The sequence below is a fragment of the Podarcis raffonei genome, chromosome 15 (genome assembly GCF_027172205.1).
Source record: "Podarcis raffonei isolate rPodRaf1 chromosome 15, rPodRaf1.pri, whole genome shotgun sequence".
NCBI lineage: Eukaryota > Metazoa > Chordata > Lepidosauria > Squamata > Lacertidae > Podarcis > Podarcis raffonei.
In genome coordinates this window covers 31,091,121-31,111,974 of record NC_070616.1, presented here as the reverse complement: position 1 = coordinate 31,111,974, position 20,854 = coordinate 31,091,121, and the positions used below count along the sequence as shown (strand labels likewise).

The 20,854-nt window shown below is 43.2% G+C and overlaps 1 protein-coding gene across 2 annotated transcripts in view; it reads right to left on the bottom strand.

The window, feature by feature from the left end:
- The window catches only part of KIRREL3 (kirre like nephrin family adhesion molecule 3), a 738,195-nt gene that overhangs the window by 136,556 nt on the left and 580,785 nt on the right, over nt 1-20,854 (bottom strand). For both annotated transcript variants that reach the window (XM_053367286.1, XM_053367287.1), the window contains exon 7: nt 15,059-15,164. In XM_053367286.1, coding sequence (XP_053223261.1) covers nt 15,059-15,164 — 106 coding nt within the window. The remainder of the gene's footprint in view (nt 1-15,058; nt 15,165-20,854) is intronic.

The window sequence follows — 20,854 nt, the reverse complement described above, 5'->3', positions numbered from 1 at the left end:
CCCCCCAATCCAACGCTCTTAAATCCAATGGGTACAGGCAGTTGCTGCTCTTTGTAAAGGTCTTTTTGGAGCGGGAGACACTCTATCAATGTGAGAGCTGGAGGCATTTATTACTGTCCTCTCTCTAACCAACTCCCAAACGTTTCGCAAAAATAACAGTAAGCAACACCAGCACACCCTGGGAAAGAAGGCGAAGAGGCTGGAGGACTCGCACAATATTAAAACTTCCCATTTTAGCCTTCCACTTTAAAGATTCTCTTTCTTACAGCATGCAATAAATAATAACGGGGGAGGAACCCCCGCCCCTCCCGACACATGGCTGACATCAAAAAGCCACCAGACGATCGGCAAATAGAGAGATCTGAAGAGAGGCAAAGGGAGGGACTAGTTGAAAGTCAGTTCACGTCGCTCTGACTTCTGTTGCTTCACATTAATTTTACCCACCATCACAGGTGGTGGAACGATGGCAGTAACTAATTACACACACTCACTCACTTGCTCTCTCTCTCTCTTTCTCTTGCTTACTCGCTTGTTTTGCATTGTTGGCTGAGAGCAACATGGAGCAGCTCCATTTCAATCCTCTAAATTTCAGCTCCATCCCATCCCTCAGGATATCCATGGATAGCACTCCATGAATACACCAGGGTGCAATTGTTTAGTATTCTCTGAAGCACAATAAACCACCCATCCACTCATCCAAGATAGTTCTCCGGATTTCAGGTCCTCTGATGAGGCATTTCTGGGAGTTCCCCTGGGGTTTGGTTGGCCTTCACTAACAACTGACCCTTAAGCATTAAGGCCTACTGGTAGAGATTCAGCAAGAACCACCCCTGTCTTCTTCCAGACGTCTTCTGAACAATGGTATTGCTTAGAGAGACTTCACAACAGGGTTTTCTGCTGCTGTTTTATTGATGTTTATAATTACATTTTATGGATATTTATAGACTGATACTATTATTTTTTGTATGTTGTAAATTGCCTTGATATATTTTATGAAAGTGAGGATTATGAATATTTAAATCTACCATATATTTTGGAAAGTGGTTTGCCTGCCTGGCCATCTGCTCTTTATAGGCTCGGTTTCCTCTCATGCCAAACTTAGCATGAAGATTCTCAAAGTGGGGGTGGTGATTTTCATCACCATTGGGCCAGCAACAATCTTTTTGAATCAAGACCTCTCCCAGAGTCACAATTCCGAGTTCCCTTGGGGAAAGGAATTGACTGTTAAACTACTCTATGAATTGTAGCCTGTGCACACAATAAAATACAATGTCTAGGTAGGCTTGCTTTTAAAAAGGAAGTTTTTAGTAGGTGGCAAAAAAGGTGGCAACAGTGAAGGAGCCTGCCTAATATTTATTATTATGTTAAGCACCAATTAAGTATAATTGGATATTATACACACCAGAGAAAGTGATCCAAGATGACAAATATAATAGAAAAAAGAGCTATCTAATCTTGTCATACATTTAACAATGCGGCAGACCAAAGAGGTCAGTGCTTAGATTGAACTAGTTCAGTTAAATGAAATTCACTGAACTGGTTCAAAAGTCTCTGAACGATGCCTGAAAGTAATTCCCATAATTGTAGGGTGAACTAAAGATGAATTCAGTTCATTTTGGGGGTAGAAAATTGACTAATTCACATTCACACTCATTTTCTGCCTCCCCGCCCCCAGAAGCTTAGACTCTTTATTATTATTTTTCAGTAAGTCAGTCTGACATCTATAAAGGAAGTTACAAAGCAAAAGGTGGATGAAAAGTTCTAAGGTTTATTAGGCACTCCTGTTGCTAAGATCACTTAGACAATAACTGTTGCAAAGCAGTTGGAAGGAAGGAACGTGAGGCATTTCCTGTATCTTCCCTGCTGAAGAGCTTCAAAGAAAGACGTTTAGGTACAGGAACAAAGCGAATGAAGCCTTGTTCCTTTAACAGATCTATGTCTGCCACAAATTAAAATGAGGCAAGCCTTTTCTAATGGGGCAATATAATTATGGGGAAAGCTTAACCTGTTGGTATTTTGTCTTTCTGACATCTTATTACTTGTGTGCACCCCAACTTACTTTTGGAACCTGTACCTCAGCATAGCTGCTTGGAACATTCTGAATGCAGAATTTGTGTGTGTGTGCCAAGGATGAACTTATTATGAACTAAAACATTCATCTGGATGAACTTGAAATGAACTAGTTCATTTTTTGACAGGATGAACCTGAACTAGAACTAATTCCATTTTAAAATGAACATTCCAAGTAGTGAAAAAGCAATCTCAATTCACAAAGCAACTTTCTAAAAGAAGAACATGTGTATACACACACACACACACGGTTTATGGAAGTGGAGAGAGGCATCCCATATCCACTGCCCATGTATTGCACCCCTCTTCTGCATTGGTATTCATAAAAGAATAGCTGTCTTTCTCTCTTCCTCCCTTTTTAAAAGAAACCTCATTCAAAAATTGTTTTTGCGCTGCTCCTTCTCCCAACTTTTGTGTGCTGAGCTTGTGGTAGGAGCTGAAACACGTAGATACAGTAGATGCTTGGGACTACAACTGCAGCCATTCACTCCAAAATCAAAAGGCTCATTAACTTGAGCTAAAAGGGACAACATGCTTGGCTGGCGCTAATAGCAAGTCACACAGCTGGCTGAGCCCAGTCATTTGCACACAAGACAAATGGACCTCCTCTCCTTTTACGGAAACTGAGACTGTCCTGGACTGCGCTATCATGTGTATGTCTACTCTTCAACTATTCCTTTAGAATGTGAGGCTGTCTTATACTGAATCAGGCCTTTCATCCATCTAGTTCAGTTTTGTCTACTTTGACCCACAACAGCTCTTCAAGGTCTAGAATGGAGGAGACCTTGAGACGTCACCTTTACCCAACCTGCTGTCCTCCATGTGTTTCCAACTACAACTCCCACCGGAATGATGGAGTTGTAGGCCAACAACATTTGGAGAACACCATTTTGGAGAAGGCTGGGTTAAAATGTCAGACAAGGGCTACATTCACACCCTACATTTAAACCACTATGATATCACTTTAAACAATCATGGCTTCTCCCCAAAGAATTCTGGGAACTGTAGCTTGCTCAGGGTATTAAGAGTTGTTATAAGATCCCTTTTCCTCTCCCAGAGCTACCATTCCCAGAGTGGCTTAAGAACCAATCCCTCTTCCCAGGAAACTCTGGAAATAGTAGCTCAGTGAGGGGAGTAGGGGTCTCATAACAACCGTTAGTACCCTGAACGAACTGCAGTTCCCAGAATTCTATATCTGCTCAAAGTGGTATCACAGTGCTTTAAATGTAAGGCATGAATGTGTCCTAGAACCGCAGAGATCTAGAGTCAACTTCCCACTCAGCTATAAATCTCATTACATGACTTTGGGTCATTCTCCATCCTTTGCACAGGGATTTTGTGAGGTTATACAGGGGGAAGAAGAATTATGCACACTGCTTTGGAGTAACTGTGGGATTTAAATGCTTTAAAAATGTATTTATCTGCTCACCTGCCTAATAATTTCTAACTAGAGATGTCAAGGTTGAAAGAAAATTTCAAGTTAAAAAAAATCCTGTCTTTTCCACGTGCCTTTGGCCTAGCAATTATTTGGCTGAGTAGCATCTTTTGAGGATGGATTCAGCCCATGGACCACTGGGGAACTGGGTGTGGAAAATCTGAAAATTCTAGCATTTGGGAAATTCTAGTATGTGGAAATCCTGTTGGTGCGATGAACCTTTATGCAGCTATTCATGGTGTCTGAATCACATACTGCTTGTTTGCTTTTTAAGACAGCACAGAACGGTATTTGAATTTAGGTTTAAATTCCCAAAACCCTTTGAAGAGCATGTCAATCTCATGGAAATAAAACGGCACACACTGTTTGTTTGCTGCTATCTCACAGGAAGCAAAGCAAGGGTATGGATTTTCATCAGAAAAATGTTGAAAGATACAGCTGATGTCCTGCACAAGTCTCTGCAATTCCTGTATAGGCATAAGCCATGAACTGTGCATTCCCGCCTTCCACCATTCACGGCTAGCATCCCCCAAATGCACCACTCCAAACAAACTCCTCCCTCTTCAACTTAACAGTATAAGCAGGAGGGGATGCTACAGAAAGCCCAAACTACCTCCTTATCTAGCAGCAGCAGCTGTCTTCAGTTCCTTGGGCCTGCCTTCTGCAATAAGCAGTTTGTAATCCAAGGAGTGGAAGAGAGTGCAAAGCTAGGAGCAGAAAATGAATTTGTCCCTGGCTGATGTGAATCAACAGCACGCAGATTCCAGCTCCATTCAGATGAAAAACCATGGAGATTAGCTAGCCACCGATAGCCGGGAGGCTCCACAGGCCACTGCACTTCCCGGCTAGCTAGTAAACTAAGCTCCTGTTTCTCTCCTCACTGACCACGCATGGATTAGCTGGATTATGTTGGAGAACCTCTCTAGATGCATTTTCATTTGCTGAGTGGTTCCTTCCTACTTTCGTACAATCTCCTTATCTTCAATTGGGTAACTTTTCCCCCTACTTGTTCCTCACACACCAGCTCTTTTGAGAGGAATTTAATACCTTAAAAATAAATTAAGCCCTAAAGTCATCAGCTCAGTATCTGGGCTTCCCCCCACGCTCCTGTCCGCCTTTGTTTTTGAAAGTTGCAAAGCTAGCTGTTTTTTTGAATAAGAGGGAGCCCCAATGAGCCAAGGGAAAATATATGTCTCAACTGTGCAAGGGGCGGGGCAGAGGAAGTGAGGGCCACACCACAAGTTTAGGGCAAAACAAGCACAGGCTGACAGAATGAACAGGAAGCTGATTGTTCAAATCTCACTTTTCGTATGAATTCATGTAAGTAAGAATTCAGTACCACAATTGAACAGGGATTCCCTCCTAAGGGATACTTGAAGATTCCAATCTTTTTATGTTCTGATATGAATTGCCCTGATCTGACTGGCATCTCCCAACCTAATGTGATTGGAACGTAGTTATCCACCTGCTCTTGCACCTTCTGAATGTGTGTTTGTGTGTGTGTGTGTGGATTGTCAAAAAGAGTGGAATGGACTAATGCGTGCAAACTTTCCAGAGTGGGAACATTCTCATCCTGAATTCCGCATTCATTTCTAGACAACCTTCTGGGAACTACTGGCCAGTGCAGTAGCAAAGGTGGGCAGAGCAATAAATGTGAATTTTACCCTTGTACAGTAGGCTAGATTCTTTGCATTCACACATCTCTCTCTATTTTCCTCCCAGGCAACCATAGGAACATAGGAAGCTGCCTTAAACTGCATCAAAACATTGCCCTACCTGTCTACACTGAACGCAAGGAGCTCTCCAAGGTTCAGACACTGGATTTTCAGACTTAGCTGGAGATAAAGCATGGGACCTTTTGTAAGGCTCCATCACTGAGCTATACCCCTTCCCCAGAGGCATTAGAAGAGTTCAAGGACACATTCCAGCCAGGCAAGAATGCTCAAGGAGGGTGCAAGGCTCAGGAAGGTATGTAGACTATGGAGAAGTCTGGAAGGTTACATTTGGTTCCAGAGCCTAAAGTACCCCATCCTTGCTAAAAAATAAAAAATAAAAAATCCTCCTCAGCAGCAAATTTATGCAGTTGTCATTAGTCAATCAACTAACATTCATAAACATAATTGACTGGCATTTCTTTAATCAGCCCATAGCAACACCCCTTAGCTGTCGTAACAATTGCTGAGCTGACACACTCTATACCACTATATATATGAATGTTATATGAAGCCAACCTGTTCAGAAACTGCGTAAGAACTTGCCATCCTTTTTGAATGCGGGACCTGATCTTCCACTGATTGGTCATGTTTACTGTGCGTGTTCACTTGGCTACTCTCGCCATGCTTGTGACACGCTTTGGACTTTTCCTCCTTCCCCCCTCCTTCTTTTGTGATAAATATGAAAACAGAGCTATTTTGTATCTTTGACAGTAATTGACTCTTCAAATTAACAACACTTCTTTGTAACTCGAAATGCAATTATGACTTTATTGCACGGAGGGCTAGATTTGCAGCCGGCAGGAATTGCTGCTACCAGCAGTAGTACCAGCATCCTAATTAAGCTGTAAAATTCTAACAGGAGGTAGGTCATGATAACCTGTCCCCAAAAGGTACAGAGTGTTGTAGATTCCCTACAATGTAAAAAATAAAATAAAAAATGCTTTGTGTAAGAGAATGTAACATTCAGTTGGTGATGATGAAGTGCAGTTTACAGATATAAACTTAATACCAAGTATTACTGGCCACAGGAAGTATTACAGTGCCAGGATGTGGTGGAGAGGAAGAGATATGCATCAATAAATGACATATTAAGGATCTTAAGTGACTTAAAGGAACTGGTAGTTCCGCCCACCTTGCCTTCTGCTTTGAGATTGGAAAGCTGTTCATGCAAAAAGCATGCCACTCTGATCATCTTCTGTAATATGGTTTGTCTTGTGTCACTTAGAAGATCACGATAATATCTGCACTATTTGGTATGCCAGCTATGGAAGATGCTAGTGCATTGAACAAGTCAGAAAGTCACAGCTAATCAACTAACAGAGCAGTCCTATACATTGAAGTATAGGGATCCATGCCACTTGGAATAATGTGCAGAGAGAGAATGGGTTGTATCTAGCTACATTTTACTCATTGTATACCCATTGAAATGACTGGACCTAAGGAAGTCATGCCTATTAATGATAAGGTCTACTCGGAGTAGGGACAGCATTGGCCACAACCCAAGATAACAACAACAACAACTTATTATTATTATTATTTGTACCCTGCCCATCTGACTGGGTTAACTAAGGGGCTTTGAAATGATTATTTTGAGATAAAATGTTGTTAGACATGACTATTTAAATATGCATTTATTGCAAGTTTTATTGCAGTTTCTTTTTATGAAAAAGCATGGGAGATGAATGCTGGGGGAAATGTCACAGGATTTGTATTGGACCTGCCTACAGAACTCCCAAAGGCAAACTTACATGGAAAATCATGGGACTGGGACAGGGAGCAGGGAACATAATCTTAGCGGGAAGCATTTGACTGGTGGTGATCCATGCTTAGCAAAGTTGACTTTTCACTGAGGTTGAATGAGGCTTTGTATAACAGAGGTCCAGCCTCAGCTGGATATTCCACTGCGTCAGCAATGACATTTGCAGAATTTGTGGAAGGGCCTTGACTCGAATGCAGGGTGGGCTGTTGCTACGAATGCTGCCTATTCATGTCACTTAGATGGCAGCATATCTAAAGGCTCTGTCAACAGAACTATATCCTACCACATTGTGAAGCTGCTGGATTTCCACCACTTGACCTACTTGAAATGTAGGCAAAAGAATGTGCAGGGAAGAACATGCTGGGGTACAATTCAGCCCCAGCAGGAGATGGAACAGAGAGCATAAGAATACTTTACCATAATGTCTCTGCAGCATTGGCTGGGAATTTGGTTAAGAGCTGATGCAGAAGATGCTGAATGCAAAGAACACAGAGGGCCTATGAGGAAACAGAGGGGTGTGAATCTGCCTCCCTTGGCTTTATTTTACTTGCACATGTGATTCAGTACTATTGTTTTCCAATGGAAACCTAGGGATTTTTACTTTTTAAAAATTGTACATTATTTTTAATGCATGTTGCTAGGCACAATAATTTGGTTTTTGAATTATTTTTTTTAAAAAAACAACAACGATGTGGATGTTCCCTGTGAAGAGGGGCTAATAATCCACTCAGGGAACTGTAGCTGTAGGAGGGGAATAGAGGTTTCCTGACAACAATTAGAACCCTTAACAAACTACAGCTCCCATGATTCTTTGGAAGAAGCCATGGCTGTTCAAAGTGGTATCATAGTGCTTTAAATGTACAGTGTGAATATGGCCTCAAACCTAAATTCCTTGGAAGAGCTTGCTGGCTAGTTGCAGGATCCTCACTTTATTTTTCAGTACTTGACTTCCACAAGGCTGAAGAAACAAGGGACCCACCCTCTTGAGTCTGAATATGGCGGTGGGTCTCCCTCTTCTATCCAGGAGGCTCCTGAATAAGAAACTGACAATTCTCCACCTATGGCAGCAGTCTGAACTTCATCAGAGTCCTCTGTTCTGCAATGCGTGGTTCCCAGGCCAAGAAGCATGGTAACTCCTCCCTTGTGTACTGTAAAGATTGGCACAAAACTACCAAATACAATTGTTTGACAGCGGCTCCTGATCAAAGCTCCCAGATGTGCTCCCCTTGTGATCTTATTAACTGTTTTTTTTAAAAAAGTTTTGAATTGTTATGCTTTTTAATTGTTTTGCCTAATTGCATATTTTAATGTAAGATGGTTTAATGCCATTGTATATTTTAAGCATGGATTCATTTTATAGTTGTAAACCGCTTCGAAGCCATTTTGGCATGCAAGTGGTTAATCAATCTGGGACATTTTCTGCCCAATCTGGGACCTGCTTTGCACTTTCTGTTATACACCTTCCATGCTGCTGCTCGCCTGTTGATCGGTCTTGTGTTTGGGCCTGAGCAGCTGTATTAAAAATCAGCAGCATTATCTATGCAGCACTTAGCAAAAGTTTGTGGGAAAGTTAGCCCCTTTGGCAGAACTTCAGAAGTCGAATGACTTTTTATAACATGCTTTTTTCCCCTTTTTTATTTTTTATTTTATTTTTGTCTGTGCCAACAAGATTTAAATTGTGCAGCTCATAGATTCAGCTCTTTAACAAGCCCCGACCTTTGGAGTTAATGCTCCGATACACTTGAATAAACTCAAATTAAGAACCTCAACCCTGATACAAACAGAAGCACAAACTCTCTCTGGGATGCTGCTGCATGGCAAACAGAAGGACACTGAGGGAAATGCATGACTACTGTGCTGTCAAGAGGGAAAGGCCTTGCGAGGAACTAAGTCGCCAACTGATGCAACAAGGACATGGGCAGGCCTTGCTGCTTCGCTAACTCAAATTTGCTAAATGTTGGGGTTTCTCAACTGGGATGGGGCTGCCTCGGTCAAGCAGCATCCTTGCCATTGGAAGAGCAGATCCATAGTCCTGGGATGGGGAGCCTGTGAACCACCTGTTGCTGTTGGACTGCAACTCCAGCCAGCATAGCTAACGGTCAGGGATGATAGGAGTTGTAACCCAACAGCATTTGGAGGGCCACGTGCTTCGTCTCCCTGCCTTATTTCTTAGTTGACGTTGCCTGATTTCATTTACTTCTGCTTCTTCTGAACGCCTTGTGCACAGAGCATGGCATCAACCCAAGTTCCTGCCATCTTGGATTCTGCCACTAGTGCACATGCACTGCCTGATTTCGCATAACTCCTCCAACTTGGAATACAAAACCAAAGGGAAACTACAGAACCTCATTTTTGACTGCTCAAAAAAATCAGATGTTCATTTATTAGAAATGAACAGAAATACAAATAACTGCCTTGCTGGGTCAGACTAGGAGCCATCTAGCCTGACATTCTGTTTCCAGCAGAGGCCAAACAGACACCTCTGGAAGTTGATGATATATTTAGTGGTTGTCATACTCTGCTCTCCAGTTTTTATGGGTTTAATTTGCCTGTCATTTTCTTATTTATTATATATTTATTTTTTAGTTTTATGTGATATCTGTATGGCATTTGAAATAGTTTTTATTCACACTCTTGTACACCGCCCTAGAGTCTTTTAATGAAGGGCAGCTAAAAATATTTTGAATAAAAGTTGCATGGTATATTAAATACATTGTAGCCTTAATGCACCTAAACACTGAACTGTGCAAATTAGTTGGTTCAGCTTAGTTGAGGCAGTTGGCAGATTCACCAGATAGGCTCAGTCTATCTTTTATATCCATATACCGATAAGATTTAATGATCTTGCTATGCTACAACAGTATGAAGAACTTTTGAATATCTTCCCCTGCTTTCTCTTAGCTCATATGAAGACATGTGGTCAATGCAGCCTTCTGGTATTTCAAAAATCCCATTTAAGAGCCTGGAGGAAATATTATTTCTACCCTCACCAATAACATAGATTATCTAGACCCTTTTGGCTTCAGCCAAACAGGCTTCAGGCCTGGTTTTGGCACTGAAATAGCCTTGCTTGCCATGATTGATGACCTTTGTCAAAGAGACTGCGACCCTGTTGGTTTTCCTTGATATCTCAGTGGCTATGATATATCATAGTCTATGGCATCCTTCTGCAAAAACTCAGTGGGATGGCAGTTGAAGGCACTGTATTACAGTTGTGAGTAGAACATCTGCAGGCTCATCACCAGCAAGTGGAATTAGAAGACTGTTGCTGAGCCCAGTGGGTTTTGAGTTGTGGGGTCCCACAAGGTCCATTCTGTCTCCTATGATATTCAACATCCATATGAAACTGTTGGGAGCTGTCAACTGGGGATTTGGAGCATGGTGCCATCAGTATGCTGACGACACACAGCTCTATCACTCCATTCCACCAGCATCAGGAAAGGCTGTGAAGATGTTAGATCTGTGTCTGGAAGCAGTGAAGGGCTGGGTGTGGGCTAATAAAATGAGGCCGAATCCTGATTAGATGGAGGTCCTTTAGGTAGATAGTTGCCTTACTCTGTGATTAAGGTGCTGGACCTGTTTGAGAAGAGGTTGCACTACCTCTGAAGTAAAAGGTTTGTAGTTTGGGAGTATTCCTAGATTCCAAGTAGATTCCAACATGTCAACGGAGTCTCAGGTGGCTTCTGTAGCCAGCTGTGCTTATGCCCATCTTTGCTACTGCTATTTCTGGACAGGAATAGCCTGGCCTTAGTTGTCCTCCTGCTTAGCTGACCTCCTGCCTATACTTCAAATGTCTTAAATATACTTTATTTTATATTAAATTGTATCATTTTAACACTTTGATGTTTGATGTCCTGTACTCCTTTGGGAGAAAGGATGGGATGCAGATTTTACAAACAAATAAATAAAACGCATGTAGCTTTGCTATTCTTTTGTGGCAGCCAAAAATCTCTGCTGCAGCTGTACCACAGCAATCTGAACCCTCTGCCTTTTCTGCCATATCTCTACCAACTCTATAGCCCATTCTCTCCATTTCATCTGTAACTGGAAGTTCTTCTGAATTGTTCTTCCATTTATTTTTAATACTGTGGCTGGTAATGAGTACCAGAAGTCAAAGCATATGCTCTGTATTCGGAGGAACTCCAAAACGGAAAACCCAAGAGAAGGCTAGGCAACTGCTGCCCAGGATGGCTCTTTCCAAGAAAAGGTACATTATCCAGAAAGCAGAGCCACTAAGACTGCTTCTAAAGAGAGATCTGCAAATGTTTTTTAGGGAAACAAGACACTCTTCAAAGTTCTGATCACCCCTCTGACGTCTTACTTTATAAATGTAGATTCTCAGGCTGCATGCATGCAACATTTTATTCCAGAATCAATGGAGACAGAGTACTTGTCTTTCCTATATAGTCCAAACACAATCTACATGTATTGCATATTTCATTGCTTCTTGAGAAACTGCTTTCATTCCAAAAATAAAAGCTCATTGCAGATTAATTCTTCATGACCCCCACAGTGTGTCCATATGAAAACAGATGTAGGCAGTCCCAGTAATGAGGTATGTGTGCATCCACACTTACCCTATTACATTGTGGGTGGGTGCAAACCAAAACACAACCACCACTTCCTTCTTCATTCGCCTGGGAAGGAGGAAAAGGCATGGAGGACCTAACTAAGGGGAAGGTTTTCAGACATGTGTTGAATAACCACGCCGACCCTTGCGGACAGCAAACTCTAGAAGCAATCTAGATTGAAGCAGCATGTTGAAGATGGGCATGAACAATTCTGGATTGAGAAAAACTACGTTTTTGTGCTACAAATGAGTTAGCGTGCATGCAGACTGTGAATCATAGATCTGGGCGATCGGGTGGCAAATGTTGGAGCAACAGTGTTTGGCGGCTAGGAATAGCAACTGCTGTCTGCTACAGACAGCTTGTCTGCTTTCTAAAGCCCATGATGCTATGGCTGCTGCCAGTTAGGATGGAGAAATGTGTGAAACCACAGCAGTTCCTCCTCACCTTAGCAGCACAGGGCCTGGCAAACCATAAGGCAGTCTCCTGTCTACACTTCTGCTGGAGTGTGGTGGAAGGAAATCTTCTCCTTTCCACAAGACTGCAAAGCATGCAGACAAACTGGATATTTATTTGCAGATTTGGCCCAACGTTCAGAGGGGAACAAGCACATCCCTCGCTACATAGAAGGCCACCTCCACTGGCCCCCACCTGTACACATGAAGATGGATGGTCCAAATGATATCTACACAGATACAGTTCAATAAGCATAGGTCAAAATCACATGGTTGGTCCCCTGATTGAATTAGAAAGCCAACCATGTGATTTTTGCCAAAGGCTGCTCTTACAGGTATGGGTAGAGCCAGAGTACCAGGTGAGCACCAGGGGAAAGTTGTGTATACTTGCTGCTCTGTATGCATTGGGACTGGATCAGGGAGGTGGGCTGGCCTGGGCAGAGGGTGGCACAGATGACACATGCTCCTTGTAGCACGCAAACCAACTCTTTATACTAAGCTCTTGTAAACCTGTAAACGTGGGACTCCCAGGCTGACGATAGCACCTAACAGCCTCTGAGAAAGAGTGCCAGCCGCCATGCAATTGTTAGATGCAAGGCTGAAAGTTGTAATCAAATGAAGCTAATGAAGTTGTCTATTTCAGAATGTAAAAGATTATGCAGGAAACATATAATAAAGCAAACCTCTCCATAACAGAATGCTCATTCGGCGTGTGTGTTCTGCTAGTGGCGTCCCTGAGCAGATGGTTCCGCTAGCTCACTGCCAGCGCTCTCTAAACAGCCACCACATGCTGGATTGGGAAGGAGCTCCCGCACATGTAACAGTGGCAGCTTCAACAAAATGCACAGACGGCTGCAATGCCGAGACAATTGGAGCCCATTACCATATAACAACATTATCAGCACAAAGGGTTTTCACTACAGCTTTTGGTGGGCCTATCACTGGCTTCATCTGCTCAGCCTGAGGATAAAACTGAGAAGTTTGTGGAGACCTGCTGCATTCTGGGTAGAGGGCAGCAGTGCTTCCACACCCCTGAATCTGCACTGCAGTGAAGAAGAATGAAAGGGCTGTAATTTGGTTTGAAAGCCCTCAGTACTGCCTTGGTAAAAACAGTAACGAAGCCAATGGATGCTAACAATGGCAGTGTGAGCCAACAGAGCAGCTCCGTGTTGCTTCTCAGATGTTCCAGAGAAACAATGAAAGGAACTGCAAGGACTAGAACCAGGAATCCAAACACACTTCCTGCACTGCTGCCTCATGCAGCTGCTGGAACCATTACTACGGTTGATAGAAGGGTTGAGCCATTTGGACCAAGCCACACCCAAGTTCCCTGCACCTGGTGTCATATATGACAACAAGTGTGGAGCAGGTAAAGAAGTAGCTGGGTCAAAGTAGGTTTGCAGATATCACCAATCAGCTGGGGGGTGGTGTCTGCAATGCTCTGTGCACAGCTCTTTGTGAGCACCAGCAATCAACTGATTTTTGGGCTTGTAAAGTCCTCAACAGCCCCCATGATTAGCCCATTGCAGAGGCTTGCATAGCTCCATGTACAAAGCCCCCAAGCCCTAATTATCAGCTTACTGTCAAACATGGTCCATAGAGGGGTGTGGGAAATAAAGCTCTGGCCCACTGGCTAGATCTAGTTCCTTAACTCTGCACTACAGGCTGCAGCATTCTCTAGGCCAGCCTTTCTCAACCTTGGGTCCCCAGATGTACATGGCTACAACTCCCACCATCCTTAGTTGGCAGTACCAGTGGCCAGGGATGATGGGAGCTGTAGTCCAATATCATCTGGGGGACCCATAATTGAGAAATAGTGCTCTAGGTTGTAAAGGGTTCCTGGGCTTTGTCATGGCTCTCCCTATCCAGTCTGGGTGTTGGCAAACTCTCACAGGCTTCCTGTTCAGGCTGATTTGCAATGCAAATCTCTCTCTCTCTCCACAAAGAATAAAACAAAAAAAGTACATAAAGAGCACAGCAGATAAAATACACAACATTAAAATCTATTTAAAAGCAACAGGTAAAAATTGTTAGGATATTTCCGTTCCACCTTAAAAGGGAGCAGGATGTTTGTATAACAGCCTGCGTAAGTTCCTGTCTCACAGGATGTTTTCTGTTGTATGTTCGTTTCGTTTTCTGCTGTTTTGCCTGAGCAGTCGGAGCAGACGGTCATGTCTCCTTTGTTCTGACCAACGCCTAATAAACTGTAAATATGCATGTTCTGCTCTCATGCTGTGCAACTTCTTGCTGTGTGAATTCTGCTGTCAGAGTGTGCACTAAGCCTGAGGCTTAGTGTCGCTGAATTGCTGATATTGCCTGACTACGGGAGGTCGATGGATCGTCCGGCACCGAGCTTGGGGGCTCAGATGGATTCTATCTCCCTGGCAGTATCCCAACAAAAATAACATCAGCAGGCAAAAACTTGCTGGAATAAAAATGTTTTTTTGCCAGCTGGCAAAAAGACAACCAGAGAATATGCCATCCATGCTTCAAGGAGTAAAGTCTTCCACAATATCAGTGTAGCTACTGAAAAGCCATGCCTCTTATCATCAGTGGTGCCTCTACCGTTGGTGAGACACAGTCAAGAACCCCAACTTCTGATCTCAGGGAGTGACTGGTACAATATTCTTACTGCTTTTCTGGAGTATTTGAAGCAGCTCTAAGACAGGTTACTCCCTGACACACGCACCCAAATTCATTTTTGGAACCAGCCATGGCATCCTATTTCCCCACTAACTCATCACACTCCATGCCTTATGTAAGAACTGCAGCACTTGCATGTCAAATCTGCAATTTAGGACAGATATTCCAAGTATGCAATGATTGAGCTGGTTCTGGTTACCAATCATTTCAGCTGTGAGCAAAAGCAGTGACAATTTATTTATTATTATTTATATATTAAATTTAGATACCACTGTTGACCCGAAGATCTTAGGGTCGTTCACAAGATTAAAAATACAGGATAAGAGCACAAGATAAATGGTTAAAAGAAAAACAAAGCAAAGCAATAACCCCGGCTCCCAAGCAGTTCTGTGACACATTCCAGATTATCTTACCTGTACTGGATAACAGCAGGGTTGGCCTTAGCAGAGCAGTGAAACTTTACAGTGTTGTCTTCAAGGACAGGCTGAGGTTCAACTGACAGATTGACGAGAGGTGGATCTGTAAAGAGACAACAGCCAATCTATTAGCTATCACACCTTTGTGTGAGGAACTGTATCTTTCTGCAGTATTGCTTCCCCATTTTGTCCGGCTGCTGTGATGGATGATTGTGTACTAACTAACCAGCATACCTGTTTGACCTTAGAGTGCCAGAAGTCTTGTGTCCCCAAAGTGAAATTCCTTTTTGTGAGCGAATGATGGCTTTAAGAGCAGAGCAAGTCTGGGAGCAATTATTTCTTGTTCTGCAATTTCTTTTCTGAGTGACTTTGTGAAGGTCACTTTGCTGCTATGTGTGCCTGCCTCTTTACAGGCCTGCGAACACAAAAGATCTGTTGATCCAAACAGTTAACGCAGTGGACCAAAGATTGTAACACATTCTTGATACTGTGTAAGAGCTAATCTTTCACATACTGTATCTAGGATTGGGGGAGAAATTCGAGTCAGTTCACATTTAAAGGTGAACCTACTTATTTTGCATTTTCTGAAACCATACACATACCAAAAGACAGTCATCCTTTGAGCCTATGATTTGAAATTTGCAGTCTTCCAAATTTTGCAACGCAGTTCTCTAGTCAAGTAATGGGTGCACAAATGCACAGTAGATTGGGGTGTGTGCATAAAAATGCATATATTAGTGAAAACAACATACAAGAAAGCATTATGTTAGGGGAAATTGTCTTGCAAAATGTGTAGAACTGCGTACAAAAATGGGCATATTAGGAGAGATTCACACTAAAATGTTGGTGAATTTTCATGAGGACTGTAGTCTGTGGTATAGTCCAGGTACAGTTTTACCACCTCTCTTGCACCACTAGGCAGTGGTGGCTGGTGCCCACTGGGACTGGTGGGGTGGGAAGCAGGCAGACCAACAGTAGGGGGAGCCAAAGCCAAATGACTAGTGGAGCCAACTGATTCTTGTTTCATTGCCTGTTAAGTTCTACAAAGGAAACACGGAGACTAAGGAGGAGGACGAAGAACCTCCTAGACTGGTTGTAAGTTATAAGGCTGGCAGGTGGGGTCTGGGTGAGGGCAGACTGAGGGTGATGGGGCAGGGCCCAACTAGCCCAGTGTCCTCTTTTCCATTAAGGCCACCCAGATATACATGGGAAGCCCACAAGCATGACATGAATGCAACAGCACTCTCCCACTCATGATCTCCAGCAACTGGTACTCAAGGGCACGCTGCCTCTGATCCTGGTGGTATTAACAGCCATCATAATCAGCAGCCATTGATAATATTACATGCGCTGACAGTCACATTTAGTCATTTGCTATGGAGTATTCCTTGCGTCAGAAAGCAGTAACTGAATTGTCAGCAGATGGGCATTATTTAAAGGTAAGATGTCTTCAACAGCTTCCAAGGGGCTTCCTTAATTTGTGAATCAGTTAACAATTGTTTCAGTGTATGTATCGCCCTTCAGCCATTCTGGCCAGTTGTTGCAGGGGGGGGGGGGGGAAACCAGGCTGCTGGTGAAAAGGGAGTTAATTCCTGTGTGGCAAATTAAGTTGTCACACAGAAAATTTGAAACAGGAGGCTCTTGTCATCTCACAGATCTGTTCCCTCTCTGCTGTCTGAGCCAGATTGGCTCAATTTCCCAATTGTGTTCTGGCTGACACAATTGCTGGAGGCGGATGATCCATTATGCTCCACTTGGCACCTCATACCAACTGAGATATAATCCATGTGCCCTGCTGGTGGGCAGGTCAGGAAGAATCTCTCTCTCTCTCTCTCTCTCTCTCTCTCTCTCTCTCTCTCACACACACACACACACTCCCCACAAAACCCAACATGTTTTCCATTCCAACATAGGAGCATAAGGATTGAAGACTGGTGTCACTCTGAAGATGACAACACCGACACGACTAAGCTGGGATCAGAGGAGGCCACCCTGGCAATATTTCTCTTTATTGTATGGACTCAGATATTAGTTTTTAGAATGTCAAATCTGTGGGCTATTAATAATCTTGAACTTGAGGCCGTTGCATCAAGGCAAGGAAAATAACCTCAACGTAAGCATATAAGAAGAGCATTGCCAATGGCCCATCAAGTCCAGCATCGTGCTTTCAGAGTGGTCAACTAGATAGCTATGAGAAACCTGCAGTCAGGATGAGTGCAAGAAAAAGCTGTGGAACATGCAAGTGGCTGGGTAGAATCTAAAGCAGAGCTCTCGAAACTTTTCATGTTGGTAAGACACTTTTTAGACATGCATAATTTCACAACAGAATAATTCAGTTTCACTAGCAAACTGGAAGTTAAACTAACCCATTTCCAACCCGGGGGGGGGGGGGAGTGCAGGGAGCATTTGTGTGACACTGCAGCCAACACACTATTGTGTGACAACACACAGTTTGGAAAGTTCTGATCTAGAGGATTGAGAAGGGTATTGGAGGAGAAGGTTGGACCACTGAGGATCAATGAAACCCACGGCATAAGGGGTGGGAAACCTGTAGCCCTCCAGATATTGTTGGACTGCAATGGCTAGTGATGATAATAGAATCACAGAATCATAGAATTGTAGAGTTGGAAAGGACCACAAGGATCATCTAGTCCAACCCCCTGCAATGCAGGACACAGACCCACAACCCTGAGATTAAGAGTCTCATGCTCTACCGACTAAGCTATCAGGACAAAACTTAGTGCAGGAACAACTGTAATTTGGAGTGACACAGGTTCTTCACCCCTACAGTATGGACAGGAAACATCAGACTATAGGCACTTTATTGAGTTCTCCAATCCAGGGACTTAATATTCTCAGCCTATCAATGGTTATGATAGTATTTTTTTGGGGTGTGTGTGTGTGTCTCCTACTAGGAATGAAGAAGGTTCAGTGCCATGGTTCACCAGGTTCTGAGGTCCTTTCCCCAATTCTGCATATTTATTCACTCTGATAACCCTGTCATAATCTGCACTGGTGGAATGAACCCTACTGAAGTAAAGAAAAATGCCAGTATGTGCTGTGATTGCAGGATGCTGGGGGTGAAAAGTAGGCAGTTCAAGGTGGCTTCACCAAGGTGATTGTGTATGGGCAGATTTCAGGTGAACATATATCCCTTGTACCGTAGGTGTAGGAAGCCCAGGTGGTTCCTGGTGCAAATTTTTTTTTGTCACCCCCTTCCTACGCATCTGCGCCCCCACCTCTGTGACTCCCAAGTACCCCGAGCCATTGGGGGAAGGGGAGGGAGCTATGCCGCTTTGCTGGGGCTCTGGCCAAGCTGCGCAGCTCGTCCTCTTGGGAGTCACAGCTCCCGTCCATCCTCCTCCCTCCCTCCCTGGCTCGCTGTAAAGCGGCAATGCAGGAGCCGCTTAAGGTGAGCCAGGGAGGAGGGATCCCACCGCTGTCCGTACGGTGCTCCAGTGGCGCCAGTGGCAAACCACTATGTACAGCACATGTGTGGCATTGCTATGCACAGCGCATGTGTGCAACACAGCGCATACTTTGTACATGGCGGTTTGCCACTGGTGCGGCCCGACAGCTGTACGGATGGTGGTGGGATCCTCTGCTCATGGCTGCAGCGACGGTGGAAGGAATCCTCCACTTGTGGCTGTAGCGGCGCCAGAGGCATCCCACCGCCGTCCGTATACAGTGCATGTGTGCGACACTGCGCATGCGTTGTACATAGCTGTTTGCTGCTGGTGCTGCTTGAACGCTGCATGGACCGTCGCAGGATCCTCTGCTCGCAGCTGCGGCAGTGCGATGGCTGCTTGTGCCGCCGTGCCCGTGGCGGCAGGGCAAGCACCCCGCGGGGTGCCTTCTTGTCACCCTCCCAGACGTGGAACCCGGGGTGCACCGCCCCCCCTGCCCCCCTTGTGACGCCACTGCCTTGTACCTTATGATCATTCAATAACTTGTATTTCAGTGTGAACTGCCTCTTTTGAAAAGTATTTTAGTATTTTCAGTGATGTATAAGGAATCTTGAGGACTTTGGTTGTTCTGCATTTTAATGCAAACCAAATTGATTCACACACACTCAAACCACTGAACAGAATGGAGTGGATTCCATTGGGCATTTTGCCCCATTTTGTGATGCAAGTGTCTGTTCAATAATAAGCAAGCTGCATTAAATACATGTAAATAGAGTATGGCTAAAATACATATACTTTTCTCAAATATGCAAATCATGCATTTTAAGTATATTTGAATGCAATTTTTGTCCATTTTTTTTAAAAAAGCTGTTCAATACAAGAATGGAATGGAATGAATGAACGAATATGTGAAACAAAGCAAAATGGAAAAATACATACATGTTTATTTATTTACCACTTAATGCCAAAATAGATTTCTAAGTGGTTTACAAAGTGTAAAAAACAAAGTATATAGCGTACCACACACTTCATATTTTGCTATATGCCATGATATTATTTCTTATATGAATAATGAGGGACACAGTGCCACCAGTATATGGCTAAGAATGTATAGGATCTTTATATTCAATATTGATGGAACTCACAGGTGGGATGTGTGTGTGTGTGTGTGTGTGTGTGTGTGTGTTTTACATGGAATATTTGTACAAGCTAATGCTTTATTATCCCTTTGCAGGTGCACTGTATGTTTGTACTTTTGTCCTTCCCAGCTGTGACGCTTTACGCTTTACATTTTTTATTTTCTTTCTTTTTGTTATTTTTAATTAAACAAACAAACAAATCAATAAAACATTTTAAAACAAGCTAAATTATACATATGAAAGTTCTGCCTCTAGCATTTGATATGTGATACCTGCCTCACACATGCAAGTAATCTCTTGAAACTGATGGCATAATGAATATGCAGATGGAGAAATTGGCCCTCCTATTAACTACTGAAATCCTTAATTCCAGGTGTGTGGTGCAATTGTATGCATGCTTACCCAGAAGTCCTATTCTGTTCAATGGTGGTTTCTCCCAGAGAAGTGTGCATAGGTTTGTAGCCTGAGACTGCCTTACCCTAGCTTCAATTTCTGCAAACTAAGAATGACAATTAACTTCCTCTGATTCCTCTAGGTCAGGCTTCCTCAATCACGGTCCTCCAGATGTTTTGAGACTACAATTCCCATCATCCCTGACCATTGGTCCTGCTAGCTAGGGATTATGGGAGTTGTAGGCCAAAAGCATCTGGAGAGCCGAGGTTGAGGAAGCCTGCTCTAGGTTTATCAAACCCATGCCCTCTAGATGTTTTGGACTACGACTTCCTTCATGGAAATGCTGGTTGGGGCTGCTGGGAGGAGAAAAAGAGTCCAACAACATCTGAATGACATCAGCATGGGGAAATGCCTAAAGCACCCTGCATTTTAATGTGCATGTAACATTACACATGAAAATAGAGAGTGACTATGAATCCTATTCAATGAAAAAAAAATCACTGCTTCAAACTGCTCCCCCTTAACACTGCAGTGCACAATGGTTTTGGGGGAGCACCTGCTAATTTGAAAAAAAGGCATTTATTCTCACTCATCAGCCTCAAAACCCCTGCAAAGCTCTTATTGGTGTCATATTCCTTTCAGCTTTTAAGGCTCCAGCTTGCCTTTTTTCATTAAAAACAAAACAAAACAAAAACAAACAAACAAAACAAAACAAAACAAAACCCTAACGTAATATAATGGCAAACATCTAAGTTACAAGGGGTACAAAGAAAGGGAAGACAAAGTTAAAAGGGTAAGAAAGGAAAATAAGAAAGAAAAAAACCCACACCCTCTAATTCGTATGGATGATTTGG